This window comes from Limanda limanda, chromosome 19 (genome assembly GCF_963576545.1).
Source record: "Limanda limanda chromosome 19, fLimLim1.1, whole genome shotgun sequence".
Lineage (NCBI taxonomy): Eukaryota > Metazoa > Chordata > Actinopteri > Pleuronectiformes > Pleuronectidae > Limanda > Limanda limanda.
The window spans coordinates 309880-334980 of record NC_083654.1 but is presented as its reverse complement, the minus strand read 5'-3'; the positions used below and the strand labels follow the sequence as shown (position 1 = coordinate 334980).

Genomic DNA, 25101 nt, shown 5'->3' with positions numbered 1-25101 from the left:
ATTGCTCCCGACCTTCTTCCTTTTCTCACCCATCGTATTAACACTTCCCTGCAACCGGCTGCTTCCCTCTCTTAACGAGGCAAGACTACACCCTACCTGAAGTAAACCAGTCTATCTTCTTCCTTTTCTCTCCAAAGAACTTGAGCATGCTTTCTTTTATCAACTATCTTCCTATCTTCACCAGAAGAACCTTCTCTATCCTAATCTGTCTGGGTCAAGGCAGAACCATGTCACTAATGTGGTCCCGCAAGGTTCCGTCCTGGGTCCCCTCCTCTTTTCTCTGTACAGCAACTCGTCGGCTCTGTTATTCAGGCAAATGGCTTGTCCTACCTCATCTACGCAGATGACACCCAACTAATTCTATCCTTTCCCCAGTCTGAAACACAGGTAGCAGCACGAATCTCCTCCGGTCCGACTGACATCGCTCAGTGGATGTCTGCACACCACTTGAAAATCAACCTTGACAAGAATTAACTACTTTTCCTTCCAGGGAAAGGCTCTACCACCCATTACTATCACCATTAACAACTCTGTGGTAAACCCCACCCAGACCACAAGGAACCTGGGTGTTACACTCAACAGTCAACTCTCCCTCGCCGCTAACAGTGCTGCAACAATCCGACAATGTAGATACATGCTGCACAAAATCAGGAGACACATCCCCTTCTCATTCAGAGGGTGGCACAGGTTCTGGTCCTCCACTCCCTTCACTGGTTACCAGTGGCTGCCCGCATTCGCTTCAAGACAATAGTACTTGCGTACCGTGTTGCGACGGATTGGGCCCCCCTTGAAGCAGGTTGTTGTGTGCCAGTTGTGAACAAATCAACCAAAAGCTGTCTTTCTCTTCGTATTGTTTTAATGCTGACTTCCCTTACCCCCCTTGTTCTAACACGCCACAATCCCTAGTCTGACCCATCTGCATGCCGAAGTGTCCTCGGGCAAGATGCTGAGGCCTGAATGGCCTCCCATATAATAACAAAGTGCTGCAAGTAGATGCACTGTATGAATGTGTGTGTGAATGGGTGAATGTTAAACTGTACTGTATTGAGCTTTGAGTGGTCATCAAGACTAGAAAAGCACTATATAAATACAAAACCATTTACCATTTAATGTCAAAATAGTTTCCAGAGGCCTCAAGAGAAAATAACAGCTGAAGTTTAATATTTGTTTTCCTTCTTTCGTTCCATAGCAATCAGTGAAGATTGGATATCTTTGTTTCCCTTAATGGATTTTGAATTGTTTTTCATATTTTGTGAAAAAATATACTTTGGTGACTGATATTGACACGCGGGAATCCTCCTGTAGTCAGGGAATTGTTGGGTCTCTTTGTTATATTGAATAAACCTTCCAAATATAAAAAGCACCAGAAAGAGCAAACATGGAAAATATGGAGTGTAGTTTGTGTTTGCAGAGCAGCCCTGCAGTCAAGTTGTGTGTTTGATATGTAAATGTTAACACCCGACTTTATTCTCTTTTGATTCCAGATTTTTTCATTACTTTTTGTCTTTGTGTCTTTATTATTCATATGTCTGTTATTCTTCCTTGAATCCTCTTTTTCTTTCGTCTTCCTACCCTCTTTTTCGATATTTCTATTCATATTTCCTCTTCATTCTTCCATCCTTTCTTTCTTCTCTTTTTTAATAATGTTTTTCTTCCACTTCTTCTTGTTTGCTCAACAGCTTATTAAACCATTTCTCATTCCTCTCCCTTTCTTTTCTTTCAGTTATTTCTTAGTTTTCCCCCACTTTCTTTCCATGGTTCTATAGAATGTTCTTGCTGTTCTTCCCTCAATTCTTTTCCTTTCTTTCTTTTCTTGCCTTTATCCTGTCTGCCTCCTGTTTTCTCTATTCTCAATCATTTTGCAACCCGTGCGATTTATCTCGCTGCCCCTCAGGAGTAGTACCAACCCCCAGGCTGGAAACTGAACATGAATAATCAAATACAGAAAAATGCCGACACAGGCTGAATAAACACAAGTGGGGGGAGGGAGTGGGTTGACGAAGAGGAGGGGAGAAAAGATTTAGAATGAATGCTCAAATGACTTGTGGACATTCTACCAAAGCTGATCTTACCCTCGGTCAGTGAACATCTATCAACCTGTCACTATCATTCAGTATCATCCTACTTTGATTCTGTTGTCAGAGATTCAATATAAAGCAGCAGAGCTTGTGTGTTGTTGTTGTTGTTGTTGTGTTTTTGTTGTGTTTTTGTTGTTGACACATTTCCCTCTGGAATGTTTACTTGATCACTTCAGGAAGCAGCTTTGTTTTTTTTTGGTAACATCCATCTTAATGTTAATGTAAATGTTAATCAATATTTGTCACTGGCCACAAAAAAAATGAGTGTATGGGAGACAATAAGGAATCTAAAAATCTGGGGCGAGCCTATCGCCAATTGGTGAGGGTGTATGCAATGTGTCCAAGGAAGAAATTATAAACACATTGCTAAATAATTGGACCACATATGTCTGAGACCATATGGCTTGCATGATCAGATTTAAAATGCATTCCCAATGCTTTGTGGATGTGTTCACGCCAGAGCTTAGGGCTGTCTCAACCATAGGCTGTGTAAAATACAATGAACTGGAATCTCTTTAGAATACAGTTTGAAAAATGTCATTGAGGATAAGAGGAGCCTATGTGAAATACAGTTTGTTTAATTCTGTTATTTAATTGAATATATAAAAGCCTTCACAAAGACAAAACACATCTTGTAATTGTTGGAACTAGAACAATTCATCCTGATGGTAAAAAAGCCTGAGACCAAACTGTGCTATGTCCATGTATTAAGATTAGATTCCTGTGGTATTGTTTCACAGCAGAAAAAATATTTCGCAAGGCATGTGGAGGAGGTGAACTGTAAAATACTAAATGTTTTGCTCCTTTCTTCAACTGCTGCTGCCTGTTAATTGGTGGAGCATTACAACTGTCTTTTTTGGGGTCTTTTGGGTAGGGTTGGGTACCGAGAACCGGTTCCAATATGGAACCGGTTCCAATACAACCGGTACCTACCCGGACCGAAATGCAACGGAGATTTCGGTTCCTCATTTCGGTTCCTGAGCCAATGGAAGACTGAGGTCAACGCTCGTCCCGCCTCCTCACACTTCCGCTCCTTCCTTCACGGGAAGCGGCGGCTCCCGCCGGGCCCCCCCGGTCCCCCCGGCTGCCGGTGGACAGACTCCTGTCCCCGCGCTGCCCGCGCCCCGCGTGCGTCAGGGCTCCCGTGCAGGTGGGGGGGAGGATCTCCTCGCGAGACCTCTCCCCGGCCCTGGCTCCCCTCCGCCGGGCGCATTTCCTCCGCGGCTCCGGGACCGGCTCCGGGACCGGGACCGGCTCCGGGCGGGAGGAACGAAGACCACGCCGAGAAATGTTTCATAAAAGCGACCGCATTTTAGGGGGCCGAAGGCGGGCCGCAGCCTGCCTGCGACAGCCCCAGCCGCGGAGACACGGGGGTCTCTGAGTGATGGGAAAGCGACCCTCAGTCCTCATTTGGCTCAGGCACCAAGTCAGAGTCACGAGTCAGAATGTGTGTGTTTTGTATTTATTTTTATTTATTTAAGTATAGTGTAAACTTTTGTTAACAGTTCGCATGTTATTCATAGTTTTAAGTTAAAAAGGGTTTTGTATTTATTTATATTTATAATCTACTTTAAACAGTTAATATATTTGGCAATAGAAAAAGCCTTTCTTAGTCAAGCATCGTTTTGTGCACTTTTTTGAAAAAAGTATCGGTTCAGGCACCGTTTAGGCACCGGTATCGTTTTAAAAGTATCGGTTAAGAACCAGTATCGGATAAAAACCAAACGATACCCATCCCTACTTTTGGGTTGATTGAAGTTTGTATTAAGGCTATTTGTTTATTATTCAGTATTTTTTTGTTTATTCTTAAAGTCAATTCAAAGGTCTTACGTCTTGGATCTTAAAAATGTGTCTGGTACAGACAGAGCTTTGTAAATGTCTGCGGATGAAACTGTGCTTTCCAAAGGTAGTTAAGAGAATTAGATTATTTAAACCCCTCAGACTGGTTGGTGTTTGGAAACAGGGCCATGTATAAAAGTGTTGAGGCTGTTTTTGTTAATGTCGGAGTTGCATCAAATAGCAGCTTTGATGAGGCTTTGATTTAGCTGTGCAGTCGCATCCCAAAATCAGCTATGTGATGGTGCTCTGGTGTGATGATGCTGTCAGTTCTGTCAGACTGTGTGTTTGGTAGGGTGGCGTTTGTGTGTGGGTGCACAAAACCACCCCTCCTCCATATCTTGCTCTCTCTCTCTCTCTCTCTCTTTCTCTCTCTCTCTCTCTCTCTCTCTCTCTCTCTCTCTCTCTCTCTCTCTCTCTCTCTCTCTCTCTCTCTCTCTCTCTCTCATCCCTGATTCCATTCACTCTCTCATCCCTGATTCCATTTATCACCCTGCAGGGGATCCCCAGCTCCACAACTATCTCTGGAGGATGGCTTCAGAAGCCTCCGCCATGCAAACAGGAGCAGCAGGAGTTCAACAGCAGACAGAGCAGGGAATGAGGGATCATTTACATCTGCTTAGTGGCAAACAAAGACCGCATCCTCAAATCATTCATCTTATGTTCCGTGGTGATTTCTGCCATGTGGCATATAGTATATTTGCACCGTTAAAACATCATTATAACTAGTTCTGACAAGCATTCTTGAATCTTTTGCGATTTGCTATGACCACATGTCACAGCTTATATGTCATATAACACATGTCAGAACCATGGACAGCGTCAGCAGGAGAGAGCAAGACATGTGTCGCCTCTTCTTTATACCAAATGTATACCATACCTTACAAAAAATAACGCCACATAACAAAAGCCTGTTTTAAATGACTAATCTTTCATACCGAGGAATAACTGGCAGCACAGGCTGTTTCTCCTCTATAGCAGCAAGGTCTTTTCGTATTGCTGGCATAGGCAGGAAGTGGCAGTGTGCAGAAATGAGTAGGAGATGTGGATTCACTGAATCATGTCCAGACCAGTTATCAGTCTGACAGTTATCTGATGTGATGACATGACAACAATGCACAGCTCAGTCAGCCCAGCTTCTTTTTATGCTATTGAGGATTTATAATTTATATTGTAAATTATATTATTAACAGTACATTAGGGTTCAAAAAAATTTTGTTTTTCATTCTCCTATTTGACTGAAACCATTTGTAACGGCCTGACAAGCACTGACTCTATACTAAGTACATATGTAAACTCCCGGGCATTTGATCCACTGTTGAGAGCAGTGACCCTTGACCTTTCTTCTGGTACCCTGAGGATTACATGAACATAACAAACCTCCCTTAGTGCCCAAGCGATGCTATCAGTTCTTCAGAGTTTTAGTGTGACATTAATGGGCCACTATAAAGATTTAGCACTGCTTTATAGTTAGCAGACTCTCAATGAAACCAAGAATGGTTAAGGTTGAAGCAGCAGAGGCCAAGACATCCTGAGTTTAAGTCATCAATTTGAGCCATTGTACCCTACATTATATATCATTGTGGTGGTCCCTTCCCAGTATGCCTGTGTGTGTGTGTGAGACTGTGAGTGTGTTCTTGCGTGCATGCTGTAAGAGGCTCTGTCAGATCCATATCATCAGCAACTCTGTCCGGAAGCTGTTTCTGTATAACTCAATGCAAATCTGTGTCCGAGGGTCCATGAAGGCACCTCGCAGGAATACATCAGGGGACATTTGGGCTTAAAATTTGGTGAAAATTACCTTTTTTCGAGTTGAATATGAATGCTTGGATGACACCACACGAATAGTATGGAGGCATGTTGTGTTTTTTCTGTAGTTTTATTACATCTGAAGAAGAAGACGCGATTGACTTGAACTGTATTGGATTCTGCTCCAACGCCCCAACGCTCCAACTACCCCTGAAACTCCAGAAGTGTGTTGTAGACTCAAACACTGCACCCACTCCTTCATCGGCACAGGGTTGAGTAGCATATGAGTGCATTTTCATTTTATCCCTTCTATCCCTTTAAGCCTGCATGTATCACTATAGCTGGTGCAATGTATAAAACAGCTGCTGAATTGCTGGCCTCACGCTTTTCAGCAGTAGATGCCTGAGAGTACAAACTTAACACCAGAGCACTGGCAGGTCCCAGTTCAGCCTGACATTTCAGCCTTACTGCTGTCTGAGGAGAACACCATTGATTATCCTCCTTCTCTCTCCAAGAGCAACTTTATGTTCTCCCCTGGTATTCACCGCAAATTAGACTCAGTGTGTCGTGCATTTATTAAAGCAACAACGTGCAACTTTTTGAAACTTAAAGTTGAAGCTTCAAAACCAGTATGATGATTCATTGACTCTTAATAGGGAGAGTGGTGTTACTTTTATTACCACTCCTCACTCTGAAAGTCTGGTCTTGCTCAGTGTAACTTTGGTGAGTGAGTATATCTCCTGTGATTAGAGTGTAACTGACTGATAGTCACAGCTTAAATGGCCAGAATCCGGTCCAGCAAGTTCAGGAGTATTGCTAAACTGTAGATAAGTTAAAACATCTTAGAGGGCATTCAAAATGAGTTTATATCCAATATTCAGTGAGGACATTTGTTAGGTTCAAGAATTCTAAACAGAGTTTGGCATACTTGTTACAGCGCCATGCTCTTCTGATTTAGGAAGCCGGGGATCATGGGTAATATCCACCCTCCGGTTGTTTCAGTTTCAGTTAGTCTCTGCTGAAAAGATTGATAGGCTGTGTTTTTACTTAACATGAAAATATCACCCAATATAATTTATTGTCATTTGTGACACTGATGCTCAGTAAAAAGTGTTGCTTCAAGTCCATCTAGTTTTGTTTTAAAAATGAATCTTTCATTTTATGACAGTGAAACATTGTCATTGCCATTGTTTTACTGCTTAAAAGTGGTGAGAAGCAGCCAACTAGAGTTAGATAATATGATGCCGTGGGTTTGATTTCCTCCAATTTGCTGTTCTCCATACTGTTTTAAGTCATCAGCCTCCATAGTGGAGGACAAGCCTAGAGGGTCCTCACTGATGCCGCACAACCGAGGACAATTATCTCAAAAATAGTACAATACACCAGGGACGAGAACAAAATATGCTTAGAGACCCCAAAAGTAACCAAAACATACCCCAAACGATGCAAAGACACTCACAAATAGAAGGAACAAAATGCAGAGAGATGACAAGAGACTGCATGATATACAGTATCAAAAACACAAAGACATGTGGAGACATTTTCCTGTAGTTACCAGAAGGATGGTGTGAGATTTCAAAAGAAGCCAAAGGCACCATGCGACAGAGATGCTGAGTTACAGTAATTATGCTGTTTCTCCCCAGTGTGGTGAACTGTCAGATTTGTTCCTTTTTTTAACCAACTAGTATAGTGCCCGTTCTAAACCTGCCTGTTGGGAATGGGCTGTTTTCTTGGCCTATGTTAATGATCCTGAGCTACTTCAGAATGATTCCTTGTCAGTAGTTTATTGTTTGTGTGCTGGACATTGTGTGCAAAGCTTTTTAAAAACAATGAAACTAGGGCTGGGCAAGTTAACTCGTTTCAATGGAGTTAACTCGAGTTAACTCAAGTGATGAGTTAACTCGATTAATTATTTTATCTCGCATTCACTCAGGTTTGATTATTTATTGTTTTATTGTGAAAGTCAGGCTTTTATTTTGTGAAAGTCTGTTGCTGACTGCTGCAGAACAGGAAAAAAGAAAATAATGCTGCAGAACAGGAAAAAAGAAAATAATTGGCGGATAAACAATCGAGTTAACTCATCACTTGAGTTAACTCGATTAAAACGAGTTAACTTGCCCAGCCCTAAATGAAACATAATTTAATACTGTTCAAATATGTGGCTAGTAACAAGTTTGAATGATTAAGACAACTTTTTCAGAATAAAAGTATAAAACATCACAGAAATAGAACGAACGCTGTGCTTTTACACTGAAGACAACTTGCTAAAGAGGAAGTGATCTACGTTGCTGCCATACGAGAGATCTGTTTCTGCGGTACCCATGAACGTGTCAGACCGATATGGTTAAATAAAAATAATGTGGTGGTGATTTTAACCCAGTTGCATTCTGCTGCTGTAGCTTATCGGACATGTTCAAGTTGATACGCAGACTGAAGGCAAACTGCCCTGCCCCCACTGACAGCTACACAATGGAGGTCGACTGTTGTTGATATTTTATAAATATTAAACGTATTACGCATCCAAATCGCAATGAATCCAGCACTGCATTTTGCTGGGCCATTAAGGACACATGCCAAGTTTGAAGCCGATTAGATGAAGTGTTCGTGAGATATGCATTTCACATAGAAATAGACAGACAGACGTTTGTGGAATTAGAAGATAGAATAAACAAAAGAGATCTGCCAATATCTCACAAGCATGACACCAATTCCTGGAGCTACAGCTTCAATACAAATACCACCAGGGAAACCAGAGCTGCATACTGTGGGTCTGAATGACATCTGTCCATAGATGTGTGATAACCTGGTAGTCACTCACCTCTGTGCAGAGGGAACGTGGCTTGGTGCAGGGCGGGTCGCAGGATCGGTCAGCAATCGGCATGGAAGTTGCCGGGCATCCACCTGCAGGGCAAAGGCCAAAAAGGTCAAACTCCCCTGTCGATGACTAATGGTTCAGTCGTCTTAAGATTTTGGAGGATGCTAGGTAACAATATCACAGTCTAGCCAATATTACATGACAAATGTGTCCCAGATTCCAAACATTGCACCTCTGCAGATTGTTGAGCCGGAGGTGGTAAAGCTGCAGCTCTCTTTTCTGTTGTCTCTTTGAAGATGACTTTCAGTAAGTTTCAGCTCATTAGTACAATGAACCTCGCCATGCGGTGTGACGTTGGAATAAGTTCATAGTTACGAGATTTTTGGAAAAGCACTAAAATGCCACTTAAATCTCCAGACTAATTGGGGCAGCTGTATTTAATTCTTGCTGTGGCTTACATACTGCCTGAAGGCTGTGAGTGCACCTTCATGCAGAAGAGATGGGATATGATTTCCATTGCCCATTATGTGGCATTTTAATACATCAAAAGTTATGTTGGGGAAAGACATCACACAACACAGAAAGAGTACATATAAAATGTGCAGATTATTGTCTATACCCTCAATGGAAATATAATCAATACATCAGAAGGAGTTAGTAAAGACAGCTACTGCACTCACTAAAATATGGAAAATTTGAATTGTCATCACCTACATTGCTATATGAGCATGTCGGTGTGTTGGTTGATAGATAAAATATCTAAATTGCTGAGAAAATCAAACATACTTGCTTGGTTTCCTCAACTGTGAAACCAGATCAAAGGAAATGTTCCCCATACAAACTGGGAAATACTTATTTCTAGAATTGGGAGAATTATTTTATCCCATTGTTGCTATGCAATGTAGTGCTTTGGGGCCAAAGGGGAACTCTTTAATTTCAACCACTCTTGAGTAAATCAGTGGAATGGCAAGAGGGAAGATACAATTCAGTTTCAGGGAATCAACATTTTTTTATTAATCTCATTCCACTCCTGACTATGTATTCAGAATTTTTGGAAGAACCAGGGCAGGAGTTATCATTCAGTCACTTTTAAATAGGGTTCATCCAAGGTTTTACTGAGTGAATAACGATACAGGGTAAGGAGCGTTCACTCCCACTGAGAATAAAATAAGCTGGATAACGTAGATAGACGGTACAACTGGCAATGATTCAACCAGCAGACACTCAGAGAAAACACATGTCTGTGAGACCACAGTAATCTATCCTTTTGAATATTTATCAGGCAGCATGCTCAGGGAGCGAGCTCAGTAGGAATATTCATGAGGGGAACACCACTGCTTGCCAGGCAGCATTCAGAAGAACGGGGGAAATGTGGTATACCACAGATAGGCACACCATATGGAGTACAGGGTACACTGAGATTTCTCGTTCACTCAGACTCAGCGCTGAATATTATAAACTCACAATTATTTAGGTGCAGAGGTTAACCCTGACATGTGATGGACGATGAGATTAAACTGAAGCTGTAAATGTAACACTGCTGCAGATTAAAACCTCATCTGCTTACAGCTTCCTAGAAGTCGCTGTCAAGAAATGCTCAAAGTACTATCTGGGATTCTGATATGCTGGATGAGACAGTTTTAAGTTAGCTTATCCACAGTATCACCTTGCCACGCAGACCTTGTGTGTCAGAGCTGCAGCGAGAGCTTTGGAGCTCATTGAGGTCACATTTACATCCATTATACCTGACTCAAGCTCCAGACCAGTAGAGATAACAGCTGAGCTGCTCAGTGTCTCTGATAAGTGAGCAAACTCCATTTGCCAATCTGCTATGCCCGTTCAATGCATGTGCATTATTATTCATCTTGAATTGCACTTATTGAGAAAAAAAATTGTAAAATTAGCATGTGATGAATATTAAGACATATTGAAATGATATGATGCTAAAATTAAAGAGACAACATTTTTGTCAAAAACTTGAAATACACTCATACGCCATTCATAACAGAGTAGTGTTGGACTGTGGAAATAATATTTCTAGAGTAGTTGAAAGCTCAAAGATTAGTAAGTGTGTCCACCAAGTCATTGTGTGTCATTGTCTTGCTGCATGACTTCACCTGGGGATGAACTTTCAAAAAGCCTTTTCGATCAATCTCAGAAATTGGCAAACATTGTTTACAAGCCTACATGCCATTGGTCAAGAGTATGGCCTTGTGAAACTATGGTGCAATAGGTTTTAAGACAGCTAGTGATGTACCGTATCGTACCATACATAATTGGAAGGAACTATATATGCGTTATCCATAATGCTTACCTGTAACATTAAGTCCATCTGAGCGCTGACACCAGACTTGGCGAGATGAGCCTCTCCATGGTGCAGTCTCCCACTTGTATTCAAAACATTGGCCGTCTGAAGAAAGAACACTCAGTGTGGGTAACAATGCAAAATATATTCTCAATTGCATTATATTTAAAGAAACAGACACAGCTGCCAGTGTATTTAATGTACAGTCAAACTTAATTCAAACATCAGTCTACAACGATTAGCTCTCTGCCTTCTCTGACTGACCTGTACATGGCCGTGCCTCCATCTCCTGCTCTGGACACTGCAGCAGGTTCTCTGGATCCTGGGCCACCACGGCTCTGGAGCGGACCTGGACAGATCCGAAGCCCAGGTCGTCACCCCTTACGCAGCTGAGCTGGCACGGACTCCAAACGGTCCAGTCCTTCAGGTAGCACTCTCCTACAAACACACACACACACACACAGAGAGCCACAACTTTAGTCAAAAACCACAGACCTGGTGGGCAAAGGCCTTTACCACGGAACCAATTTAATTGTTACGCATCACATGCAGCTCCAGTTGAAGCAAACTGTTCAGCAAATGGCAATGTGTGTTCAGCAAAGTCAATCATCGTGTCTCAGCATTGTTTAATATATTGATATTTAAGAATCTTTTTTTTATTTAAATTGTCACTACTCACTGGTAGTATGATGGAGATACTATTTCAAAATATATCTTTACATTTTTGAAAATCATTAATTGATTATTACCATATACTATTCATATTAAAACCCCTAAAAGTTTGAGGCTTTTACTGCTAAAACCTTGATGCCTAAAGTGATGATGATTTTCATGGGCAACAGCTGAGCAAGAGAGGTAGTGAGGTGGATATGTCCATTTTATACATACAACAAATAGATGTTACAAAATAAAGATCCAAAACCTCTCAGCAGGTAATTCATCCAAATATGACAAATTAAAATTAAAAAGCTTTTCCGCCAATCAGGGTCAAGGAGTGCGTTGAGGTAGATTGATTGATTGGCAGCATCATTACAAACTGCACATTTGAAAATGGCAGACAGTGAAAACTGAATAACACAGGCTCTCACCTGATATTTGCAAACTATCATGGAAGGATATGAAATATTTCATTCAGCACATCCGTTCAAATGTCAACGTAGCTCAGTAGCAGTGGGAGGCTGTGTGTCTTGACAGAGGTCAGTACCACACATCGAAATGAAATGAAAATCAAACTTCCTCTCAAATATTTTCCTTCCTTTATTACTGCTCAGAAGCATGATGCTCTCAGCAGAGAGAGGATTCTCAGTTAAATAGGTTACACTGCTCTCTTTGTATTGGCATGGCTGACAGAAGCACACCTCTACACATTTAATTAATCAAAACCTATCAGAAAAAAAAGATCAAGTAATTAAGAAGAGATTTGCAGAATCAAATTCTCTGTCTCACTTCTATTAAAGGGATAGTTCACCCAGAAATTAGAATTCACTCATTATCTACTCATCCCTATGCCGATTGTGTCCCTTCGATGACACCATACTGCTCGTGGAGTGTCATCAAAGTGTCCGACTTCATATTCAACTTGAAACAAGGTTATTTACACCAAGTTTTAAGCCGTTTCAAGTTGAATTTGAATGTTGGGGCTTCCAGACACGAAATGTCACCACAGGAGCAGTATCGAGGCATGTTGTGATTTTTCTGTTGTTTTATTACGACTGGAGAAGGACTCACCATTGAGTTCAATCGTATTGGATTCTGCTCTAACAAAGTTTACCCCTGAGACTCCAGAAGTGTTTTGTGGACTCACACTTCACCCCCTCCCCCATCTGCATAGTGCTGAGTGAGTAGATATTGAGTGAACTTTCATTTTTGGATGAACTATCCCTTTAAGATAGGTTTCCATCGGTGTAACTGCTTGTTTTCAGTTAGTCAGTAAGAGAGGACAGGAAACGCTCCGGATCTGACTGAATCCTTTTTGACCTTGTTCCCCCCTCGTCCCCACTAAACCAATTAGCTTCATTCTGGCCTGATTACGCCTACACATAATCCAAGCTGGAGTAGTCTGTGTAGAGCAGATATACACATGTACATACACACTTTTACACACACTGCAGCTGCTGCAACTTAGCGGCAGCTGAGAGGCCTTCACTGAGGTACAATAAAACCCGGCTGCCACGACACATCCATTATCAGCTTTGTAAAACGCTTCCCACATCGTCCTTGGCCTCCTGCCTGTTAACATCAGCCCCGCATTGTGTGCCACACTCTGGAGCTCTTGAAGCTCTTACAATCAAAATCATTTAACAGTAAGTGCTTCGGGGGTCTTTCTTGTCATTGTTAAAAGGTGCGCTGAGCACAATTGCTAGTACTTAAGAGTCATCATGCTGAGAAGGGCCATATTTTTTGTTGTACCCAGTTGACAGTGTCAAGTGGTTACACTGGGCACACACTGCACAAATTCACCATGAATTGTTTGCCACAACAAATTTACTTTTTCTTTGGCATTTCTACTCTGTGAAGCAGGAGCAATAAATGGTCGGGCTGACTGGGAGTAAAACTGAGAACACACAGTATTTGGCCATTCAGAATGTTCTCAAACCACCCTGCTTTATTTAATGGCTTGTCAGAAACATTCATAATAATAATAAACATCGCTGAAGATGAGATCATCTCATATTGATTAACTTTACTTGAACTATCAATGGACACAATCTAAGTGCCTAAAAAGGTCACAGATAACCAACAAGTCTTGTCCCATAATCTTCTTTGACCGTGATATTTTGAAGCAATGATATTTGCCTGAGTAGTTGATAAGACATTGCTCTACGGTGTGACAAACTCAGAGAAAATATTTTTAACTGCTTTACATGGTCACAAATATTTTTCTAAATTACTTATCAGTTATTAATGTTCTTCAAATCAACCTATCAGTGAATCAACAAATTTGCTTCAGCTCTACCTCGCACAGGTAAATGAATGTGTCCCACTATGTGGAAGACCCACCTGGACATGGAACAGTACAGGGTTCCTGCAGCACAATGTGTGTATCTCCGTCCACCGAGGGCTCCAGATCTCCACACAGCTCGTCATCCACCAGGCTGATGTCCTGCTCACCCGAACTTTCCGACACAAAGCATGACACGTTCCTAAAGCGCAGACCTTCTCCACACCTTGCTCCCTGATGAGAGGAGAAGCACAGACGTGTATGGGTCAAACACACACTTTTAGATCAACTCTAAGAGGTAGTCGTGTGGGGATACACTCCAGAGTAACATTGTGTTCATGCTGTGTTAAGACATTTTGAACACAGACGGTTGTTATCCCACTGACCTCAGACTTGCACTCAGACCAGGTGCTATATCTCCAGCTGTAGCAGGGCTTCACTAGACAAGGCTTCCACTGCGCCATCTGGGATGGACACTGTCTCCCATCACCCTGAGGAGCCTGGACCACTGTTCGTCTTCTCCACAGCTTCCCTGCAGAGTGCCAGAAACAAAGACAAACATTGTATTTTCGGAGTTGACTCGAGATGTGAAATGTGGGGTCTCCAAAATCCAAGATTTGTAAAGATGAGGAAAACAGAGCAGAATGGAGTCTGATTGATTTGATTTAAAATCTATCTCACTTCATGTCAGAGACTGAAGTATGTTATGCAGTGTTGTTGAACTGATGACTTACTTATTGCTTGAGTTTGGATATTTTTCACTGAGTTCTCAGTTTCCCTGATTTTCTTTGAAATTTTAATAATTTTCCCTGTTCAATTAAGGCTGTGAAACAAGTGTTAGTCCACATGAAGGTATAAAGCTGACCACTAATTAAGGTGTAAAAAAAAAGAAAAGATGGATATTCTCTATTCTCGCGAAGCACATAATAAATAGAATGTAATGCTATTGTCAACATCATTAGTTTCATCTGTGCATGAATTTCAACTGTCATGTCATATATGTGTAAAAATGACATCCAACACCAATAATTTAAATTACTTGGTATAGAATGGGTAGATGTCGAAGGGGATAACTAGCTTCAACATATTTTGAGTCTGACTCATGTTGTAGCCACATGACAAGCAATCAGCGTTTAATTAACTGAACGCATATTAAAAGAAAAATGACAAATGGGGGCAGGGGTTAAGATGTCAGTTGTTGAAAGGCTTTTAATGTGGAGCATCTCCGCAGGAAGTGTGGTATTTCATTGACAGTGATGTTATAAGAATACCATCTCATTCTCGAAGAAATCATAGACAACCTGAATGTCTTGAAAATGGTAACTGTCATTCATTGTGACCTGCAATGTGATACTTCTTGACTTTGTAGCATCTCTATGCAGCATCTGGGCTGTTTTCTCCAGTGACCTGAAGTCCATATGTCATAGAATAAACTCTTAATCCTCTGAATAGTTTCCCATGGTCTTTAAATATTCATATTTCTTTCCCGTCAAAATGAAACCAGTGACTTCCTTAGGTTGGGGATATGAGTCAGAATAAAGGAGGCAGGATCCCTTTACCGAATTCACCCTGCATTTTTCACAAACAACCTCAGAGGAGAACAGTGAGAAAAGTCTGAATCAGCAGTTGCCTCAAATGGTTGGCATGTGGATTTTGCTGAATGCTCAAACCTAAAACAAATAATGCATTCAGCAGTTATGAGTCACAAGTGACCAAAAATTCAATCATAGAACTCTGGACCTTTCTAAACGGAGATTTTGTTACGCATTTTAGCATTAATTCAGATTCAGAATGTGTCCTCTATCGATTGAAGACCATCCTGGGGCCATCCTCAGACGACAAGGCCTTTGCAGAGAGCCGATTAACTCCATTCTTTAAAGACATGTTGTATGCATTGATACAATCTTAAGTGCTGTGACTGTGGAGTCATGCACACTCCTCTAGTTTCCTTTTTCTGGATAGTTCACAGAAAAAAATGTTTTTTCTTTTGTTTTATAACGTCTGAAGAAGCGGTCGCAATTGACTTCAATTCTTTTGGATTCGGCTGCAATACTGTTCACCCCTGAGACTCCAGAAGTGTTTTGTGGACTCTAACACTTCACCCACCCCTTTATCGCCATAGTGGTGAGTATATAATGAGGGAATTTTCATTTTTCTGTGAACTATCCTTTTAATGCTGAAAAATATTAGCTTGTGTGATGTCCCTTCTTCCCTTATTTTAGTGGGTGTTAACATACGCCATTGACAAAGGCTGGAGCTTGTCAAGCGGAGGGGAGAGCACCTTGTTCTAGACTTTAGCAGATGTCCATTGAGGATCCAACCTGGGATATCTTGCGGTGGACTGGCTACAATTGCTTGTAGAGCTGACGTTGACTCATTTTGCAATGTTCTATGATAAGATATCTTACACATATTAAAACAAGCATGGGCAGTGTAGAAACTAAAACTGCTTCAACATTCTTTTCTTTCTCAGTATTAAGAGGCAACAGCAGGTAAATTAGCAAATGATACTTATGTACCATCTTTTCGTAAGATCTGCAGGACGTTTGGGCCGTTTGAGAAGAATTGTGTTACACATGTTGTGCAGAGAGTGGAGTTGTGTGCCTAACAAACAAGTGGCAATGAGAGAGAGTTAGGGTTGTGCGCTGCAACAAGAACGACTGGAGCAGAGAATTAGAAGTTAGCAGTTCAGGCTGTTTGTCAGTTGATAAATGCAAGAACTCATCAAGACCCAGTATCTTTGCTGCTCTCATATGCCGTGGCTGCAAGACTGCTCTAGCGTTCTCACACATTGCTTTCAAATTCACCCATTTAGTTACTTCAGCTAGCTTTCAACCAATAGGATGAAAGCGCTGATTTGGCACCACTGTCATACACTGGTGTGCCTCACCTCTATGAGTTACCCTGTCAGTCACACTGCACTCAGAGGCACTGGTTCAATTCACAAATATAAGATAACACCACCTTGGTGTTTCATATGTAATGCATTTACAAAACCAATGGTTGAATCTGGGTCAATTCATGTTCTATTCTTGGGGGTCCCTGTTTAACATTATGTGTAATACCTGTGCGGATCAGTGACTACCTGGAGGTGAGCCGACAGTTAATCATGCTGGAACTAGTGCTGTGGGTGTATATCATTTATAGATTGCAACATTGGTACATTAAAAGACTTTGGATTGAGAAAAAAGGTTTAAAAAAAGCCAAAACCAGGTGTTTGACAACAGACAGGTGCAGAGTGGTGCATGACAAGGATGGATAACTTTTTCAACAAGATGAAAAGAGAAAATGAAAATAAAGGTCAAAGCTTGCGACAGATATATATTTAATCAACTTTTTTGACGTGACTATATCTATACCAGCCAGGCACAGATGAAAAAGCTTGTTTTGACAGCCTGTAAACTGATGCCAGTTTGATATAAACTGTGAAGTCAGTGCAGATTGGGTCTGTGTCTCATAGCGAAGTCAGATCGACATTTCAGTAAGGTCCATTTCAGGATCTGGTCCAGCTGTTTTGCCTGGGTCTGGATCCAAGTTTTTAAATAATGTACTTTTCTGGGTTTTTGGGGTTTGGGCATGACTTTTTGAACACCTTTTTTTGGACTGTCTTTTTCTGGAAATTAGAAGTGGGACTAATCCATACCATAAATGTGCTCCTACAGAAGACCACGAGGAGGGGAAGATTCTTTCACATTACATATGACCTTGATTCAGAGCTTAAGAAAATAACAAGGTAGAAGCCTCTACAGAATCTGAGCCCCAGTTTTCTAAATAAACCTCACCATCTCTGACATCACGCCGGCTTTTACAATTGGTTGCTATGCAGAAGGTGGTGGCACCCTATATCCAACAGAAACCTGTCATCGCCCTCCATTTTCATGCTTCACTTTTCTCCCTGCTGGCAGCTATGGCAGAATGTGGTGTTGAGCTGTGGGCGGTGGGGAAGGCTGCTGGGTAAAGGAAAGCCCATGCCAGCTGTTTCTGTCGAGGTTTGGCTGGAGAACACACAATGCCATGATTATCTATGCACACAGGTTGACATGTGCAGGAAAATAGCTGAGTTTTTACACTGCCTGATTGATAACAGCACCTCGATGCTTCCAGGTATGTGCACTACCTTGAGATAAATAATCCAGCTCATTGTTATTCCTGGCTCTAGAACAGAAATTAGCTCCTCCTGGGAAATATGTCCTCAGAGTCAGCCTGGAGATAAAAGACAAACACAGGAAGGAAAGCGAGAAGGGCCCCTCTTTTCATGGACCTACCTGCTGTTTCTCCATGAAGGGAGAAAATCCTTCTCGCCTGGGGACAGATTAAAGTTACCACAATAGCTAAAGTCTGTATTGGTTTCAGGTCGACTATTTGCTCTTGTTGCCTCTAGTTGCTGGTCTTTTCAAGGACTCGTGGAGAGCAGAGTGCTCCCCGAGCCCCAGAGCACACACTCGTAATGGACCACCAATCAATGAGCTGATCCTATGGAATTACATGCGAGGACATTATTATCCCCGGCTCATCTGCTTTAGACTGTAACACCATCGTTTCTCACATCATAAAGCGTTTCTGGTTTCCACCATTACCGTAAGAGAGACCAGCTTTCTTTAGCACAAAGCTGAGCAATGCTGACCTAAAGCAGTAAGAGATCATTCACAGGTCTCAAAGCATTCTGCTGCCAACCTTGTGTGAAGAGGCGGCACTGTTGGAACTTCACTGAAATGTAATAAAACAATCACTTCAACTTCCCATTAAACCACATGAACAAAATATGTCCTTATAAGGGGTTCACAATTAATCTTATTAATTAATTAATTTGACAACGCAAGACTGAGAGACCCTGCTTAATGCGGCTGTGGATATATCTAATGTTGAGAAACTAGAAAGGCAAGACAATTGGAACATTTAAAATATTGTATCTTCAAGACATTATCAGTTAAATTAACAAGATGAAAACATTTTCCACCGATCCTTTGTGGTGCTATCTTGAGAATTTTAGGAACGCAGAAATGAGGACTGGCATAGTATTGGTAAAATCAACAATTCATCACAATCGACTCCATTGAGAGGACTGCAACACCAAAAAACACCTCACTTGGACTAAGTTTTCATAACCTAGAGCCGTCAGAGAGAAAACCCTTTAAACAGGGATTCCACAGATGCTTACACAAAGTTCAAGGTCCCTGTGACCAGGGTTTGAAACGTATGACAGTTGTATATATTTGTGTAAACAGAGCTAAAGACATACCTGAAAGCCCACAGGTGTGAGTGCAGTCAGACCATGGAGACCAGTCTGACAGCTGGCAGTTGACTGGGCACTCCACCACACAGGAAGCGTTCATCTGCCACTTCCTCTCCAGACCCAACTGCAAGACAATACCATGAGGTTTCATCACCTCTGTTTCTTTCTAAATCTTTTTAATAGCTGTGGACAATGGGAAGTGACACACATCTCACCTCTTTGCAGAACTTGAGGTCAATAGATTTGCTGTCGCTACGCACACAGTCCAACATGCGGGTTTTGATGCCGTTTCCACACACTGCACTGTTGCTCAGCTGACAGGTACTCCAATCTGCAGGGGGGTGGTGTTTCATCAGCAAAAGGTCAACGTTACCCTTAAATTCTGATGCAACATTTCTGCATGTAGTCTGCCTTTCTGTTTGAGTCTCACCGGTGATGTTGTAAGAGTAGTGAAAGCAGTTGCTGTTCAGTTTGCAGGGCTCTGTCTCTGTAGTCGGGGGACAATCCTTCTCTTCTCCAGGCTGGCGGAGTGGGTAAGCGCTCCTCTCACGGGTACTGTTCCCACTACACGGCTGAGAAGCAGAGGAAATCATTCATTTTGTCCCTGTCAGTTCACACATAAAACACTATCTGCCTTTGATCAAAAGAAAACACAAAGGAAAGAAATGTGCTTAAAATATTTTAAATAAGCAACATTGGCACATGTAGTAACTGAATACATTGAATAATTCAGTAATGGAATAATAAATTCAATTAAATCCAGCCAGAATGTAACCAATGACATTGGGAGTTTTTGAGTCAAAATTCAACTGAATTACATCAGTGGTGATATTCAGCATGGCAGAAGGCCGGGATGACCTTCTCCTCTATCCTACACCAGCTTGCCTAGAGATGATCTCCCAGGTTGTACTCTCTCTTCCCTCTGTTTAGTCAACCTTCTCCTAAGTGAATATTCCTCATGCATGGGGCTCTGCTGGACTGAGTCCCTTGTACTAAGTGGAGTTTCTGAAATAGGGAACAGCGGCACAGAAGGGCTGGTACTGAGGAAAGGGGAGGGAGGGTTACTTTGAAGCACAGTCTCAAAGGGTTGATTTGTCTAGTTAGCCAAGCTTAAAAGGCCGTTCAGTGCTGTTTCACACCCTGAGGTTGGTAACTTCTATTGCTTAAGAGTGCACGTGTTGGTAAAATGGAGAAAACACAGAAGAGTTGGGAATGTAAGGGATTTTATTTTGTCATTACAAGAGATTAAACTGGGCTTTATAAAGATAGTCTTAATGCCATTATAAGAGAAAGTGAGACTAAATGTGAGCCATATAGTCAAACACAGCCAAATCCCAAATTAGGCTTTAATTAAATCTCTCTCTCTCTTTCTTGTACTGAACAAGGTTTAAAATAAATCCCTTGTCTGCTTTCTGGTAACAACTCTTGCTACTGTGTGTATATCCAATGCAAACCCAGTGTAGAATTTCAGGAGTTACAGCAGCAGTGCTGCTTTTACTGTGGTGCACACACATTCCTGTGGGTCGCAGCAGCTCAGTAAGATAGCTGTCATGCGCAGTTGAGGTAAGAGATGTACCTGATGCAAGTATTGATAAATGTATGCTTCTGATGGCATCACCGGTCAAGTTGAAATGTCTTGATGTTACCAAAACACTCATCAATTAGTTATATGAGGCCTTAGCTAAGTGGAAAGCCTTGATTGGTTTCATGTCCCTAAAGCCTTGCTTTACACTGGAGTAACTACTCTTGAAGCTATGGTTTTTGAACCACAATATCTTGCTTACATTGAGATAAAAAAAATACACTTTATTCACATTGATGTGATGATATTGAAGGAGACGGAGCTCGGCTGCAGCAGTCTAACTGGATTGCACTCTACTCTCATTTCCCTGAGTAATTAAGACTGTTTATATTCTGCAACTGCAATGACTCAATCCCTCTTTTCCTGTCAACAGTCATAATTTCCAAAAGAAGAAGAAAGAAACAATATGACTGTGACATATGAAAATAATTGATTTTTTTGTAAACAGAGAGCACTATATAGGATTAGCACAGTGGCAGAGGAAATAATATACATTCTTACCAGTTCACATGAGCTCCAGGTTCCCCAGTCTGATAAAACGCAATCTTCGGGGCAGGGAAGCTGGCTGTTGCGGGCCCCCAGTGGCATCTCCTCAGGGTCACACAGATAGTCCTCTACTTGCTCAGAGGGTCCGTCTATAGTGTTCAGCATACACCTGGAAACAAAGTGGTTCAATGTAGAATCAATCAATGTGTACAATGCCTAGAAATCTGTGACAGGCACCGGATCAGTCTTCAATCTACCTAGAATATATCCTAGTGAAAGGCAATGCATTCCTTTGTTATATATTTCTATAGTGCAACAATGTTGACTAAGCACCAGGAAATGTTTTTTCTGAATAAATTATAACTCGTGTTTAAAATGCTATGGCGACCGCATTGGCAAAAAGGTACTGAGTTCAGACCATCCGATCAGACATGACCATAGAGGCTCATATCTCTGGTCAACTAAGGAGTCTTGAGTTCGAAAGACAACAAAATACAGACATGTAGTAAACTGGCTAACACATACTTATTGCAGGCAGAGAAAAGTCCAGTGGCTGGCTGTGTGAATGTCTTACCTGACTTTCCTGGTCTGAACACCTTCACCACAGTTGTCCTTCACATCCACGTTGCTCACCTTCCACACACTCCAGGGCTCTGCCACCCAGACATACTGCCCACAGTCGCTGAGGCAAGGCACAACCTCATACACCTGACACACACAAACACCACAGTTTTACCTGCTTGATCTATAGTTTAACAGCAAGAATTGTGTAAAGTGAATTTTGAATGTGTCCTCAAGCTCAGAACCTAATAAAAAAGCCTTGAACAATGAATTAAACTATGAGCTAAACAAGACTTGTGTTTATTGAACTTTACACATAAGAACATGACTAAAAAAATTCAGGAAAACACAATTTCCTATTTTTTTTAAAATACGTATCATTACAAATGGATATGTTACCTGAGCCTGTAGATTGAATCCATTCATCAAGAAAGAAAAAGGGACAAGAGAACATGGGTCATTACAGTCATTATAAATTCATACAGCTTCATTTATGTAGCAAAACGTGAATCAAACACACAGGAACATTTTAAATGGAAAAAAAAAGAAACATAAGAACCCACACTTTAACAAAGTGAGTTGTCTATAAAAAATTGGCTCTTAGAAATCCATTAAATTAAATTCCATTTGAAACATGAACTATTCGACAAATCTGATGAACTGGGAAACAAAATTTCAGAGGATTTGTGCTAAAACAGCAGTTGTTGCATGGGATGGATACGATTTGAGGATTGGCCTAGAAGTGGAATAAGGAACAGTGAGATAAGAAATGGACATTTCTCTCTTAGACTCTCTTACCTGACTGACGTGATCTAGTTTAGGACAGGGTCTCCCACCATTATAGGGCTTTTCTCTGAGCCACTTGGAGCGGACTTTGACACCACTGCCACAGGACTTGCTGCAGCGTGACCAGTTGGACCACTCACTTAGTTTGCAGTCAGATGGACATGGGATGATGCAAGCCTCCTCAATATATCCTGTAAACAATCATATAACAAAAAAGCATCAATACAGATCAATGATTATCCCCATAAGAGACTGAACCTGTTACAATATAACAAGATATTTTGACATGCCTCCAACAAACTGATTAATATTTCATGTTAAAACAATAACAATTTATATTGTTCTAAAGTAAAGTTTTAATCACAAGACATTCAGTCTATCCTCTGAGCCATGTCACCATCTTAGTATAACATGACGGTTTCACATATTGATATCAGACAAGGATACAGGAAGATACTCCTGATAACATGTGACAATGTTTCCATGCAGCTACACCAAGGGCAGACACTGTTTAGAGGAGTTATTGGAAGAGTTTGAAGAGTAATTCAGGTAAGAATTTGCTCAAAAGCAAAGAAGAAGTGAACTAAAACTGAAATAGCATCTATCAAAGCATTTCTGACAACATCCTATCTGCTGATCTAAGCTGCTTTTTAGGAACTAATCAGTCTGAATTACTTATTAAAATATAAACTTGTGACCACCTGCTTTGCTGCCTTAATAGAAACCTTCCTTTGGGTTGAAAGCATTTTTCATTAGTCACGGCTGCTGACTTCAGTCTACCCATGCAGTCCTTTCCCTCACACCTATGAACAAACCTAAGATCACTCATCTCCAGCTGTAGCCTGAGGACAAAATATCAGTTGGAAGGAGCAGGCAATTCCAATGCTACTCACGCAATACTCTGTAGTATCAGAGTGCCAATCAACGACTCCCAAATCATAGAGAAACCCAAATAGCAGCACCTACTCTGAGTATCTTGTTACAGTTACAGATAGTCAACATCAAGCTGCCTTACTGGGATGAAATCTTTGACTCACAATGAGAACAAACACAGACAACCTCATTCCCCAAAGTGCTCTGATGTGCTCTTTGTTTTCCAGGGTTAAGATTCAAAGTATGACAGAACTGTGATTCTTAATTCCCTTTTCTGGGACATACTTTTGAATGTTAATACAGCTCACAGCACAATGGTCTGACAGATTTAGGCTGCCGGCAACAAATGAAGCTCCAAGTTGCCCGGATTGATTGTTGAATTTACATATGTGGTCTGACACAAAGGTAACTGACTCTGAAGTGGGTCCAATGTGATCAATCTAAGAGATTGCACCTAATGCGAGCTTTCCATCAATACATAAACTGCTCAGACCAATCACAATCATTTATTTAACAGCATGTTGAACTCACCATGGCTGTTGCAGCGTGAGGTCTCCACTATGCGGTTGTCCTGGTCGTAACACACCATCGCCTGGTAACGATATCCTTGGCCACACTCCTTGATGTCACCTTGGACCTTCATGCCCAGCTGACCCTCCATACGGCCATTCTCAGGAAGAACACAGTCGGACCAGTTGCCCACAGGCTGGGCGTTGTATTTGTTACACGGGCAGTACTGTGTCTCGCTCAGGGGATACATTTGGTGGTTTTTACACTGGTCACGCTTTTTGCTCTTCCCTTTAAAAAAGCAGTTTTTGGAAAATGATGATTATTAATTGAACAAGAAATTAATCTCGTACTATACACATGAGACTTGTTGAATTTGCGCAAGTTCTTAATTTAATTATATAAGTTAACACAGAGGCTCGGAGGACCTATCAGTGAGGCTTACTCAAATCATTATTTTTAATTAAAAATCAGGTTTTCACATCTACTGATCTCCCTCTAAAGGTCAACATCATTTGGATAATATAATCTGGAAGTCCACTTGAAGTTACAGTCTGCCACTCACCCACAAGTATCCTCTTGCGAGCCCTGACACCCACGCAGTCGGCAGTGCAGGAGGAGAACTTCGACCAGCTGCTGAGTTGACAGTTTTCCTGGCAGGGCAGCTGGCAGTGCTGGATGAGAGGCGGCATGGAGCTGGCCAACTTAAGACAAGTTTCAACGTCTGCTTGCCCTCCATCCTGCTTCCGACATGAAACAGCTACGGGGAAATGGAGTGATGGAGTTCATGAGGAAGAAGACTAAGTAGTACTCTCAGCATTTGGTGCTTTCCTGCTGAGCTACAGAGTCAATGATGATACAAAGATTGTTGGGTGGGATACTGTATTCTCCATACTAGCGCAACGAAATACCATGCTTCAGTATTATCCAACTAGGCATCATACCAGCTGCGACACATGGTTATAGAGCTTTCAACTCATGAGCACACAGTATTGAGTAATGAGTACTGATTAGTCAATACAAGGCTAGTCCCATCTTTTAACTCAATACAACACAATCATTTTCAGAGGGGCTGGATTCATCCTTCTTAGTTCTCAGCATGCAGACAGACCTGGTTTTAACACCAGCCCTGCTGGGTAAGAAAGTGCTGTCTCATCTCCAGTAAGAAAGATTGGTGACCATTATTGACTGTGATACTTTCAGGCCATCCCCCAGTCTTCTTATCTTACATCAACAACATAAAGAGCACACCCACAGATACCCACCCATCAATGGGAAATCAAAGGCCACAAAGTGAGTATGGCCTTCCACACGCTTAATCGAATAAGTGGGTGAACAGGAAGAGGTTT

The 25101-nt window shown here is 41.5% G+C and overlaps 1 protein-coding gene across 1 annotated transcript in view; it reads right to left on the bottom strand.

Moving 5' to 3' along the window:
- thsd7aa (thrombospondin, type I, domain containing 7Aa) overlaps positions 1-25101 on the bottom strand; it is a 138928-nt gene that overhangs the window by 5745 nt on the left and 108082 nt on the right. The window contains exons 12-25 of the mRNA XM_061093305.1: positions 24318-24512; positions 23777-24043; positions 22385-22563; positions 21986-21991; positions 21600-21733; positions 21041-21194; positions 19388-19529; positions 19173-19288; positions 18964-19081; positions 14111-14256; positions 13784-13958; positions 11048-11221; positions 10793-10888; positions 8482-8564 (exon numbers count right to left, since the gene is read on the bottom strand). Coding sequence (XP_060949288.1) covers positions 8482-8564; positions 10793-10888; positions 11048-11221; positions 13784-13958; positions 14111-14256; positions 18964-19081; positions 19173-19288; positions 19388-19529; positions 21041-21194; positions 21600-21733; positions 21986-21991; positions 22385-22563; positions 23777-24043; positions 24318-24512 — 1985 coding nt within the window. The remainder of the gene's footprint in view (positions 1-8481; positions 8565-10792; positions 10889-11047; positions 11222-13783; positions 13959-14110; positions 14257-18963; positions 19082-19172; positions 19289-19387; positions 19530-21040; positions 21195-21599; positions 21734-21985; positions 21992-22384; positions 22564-23776; positions 24044-24317; positions 24513-25101) is intronic.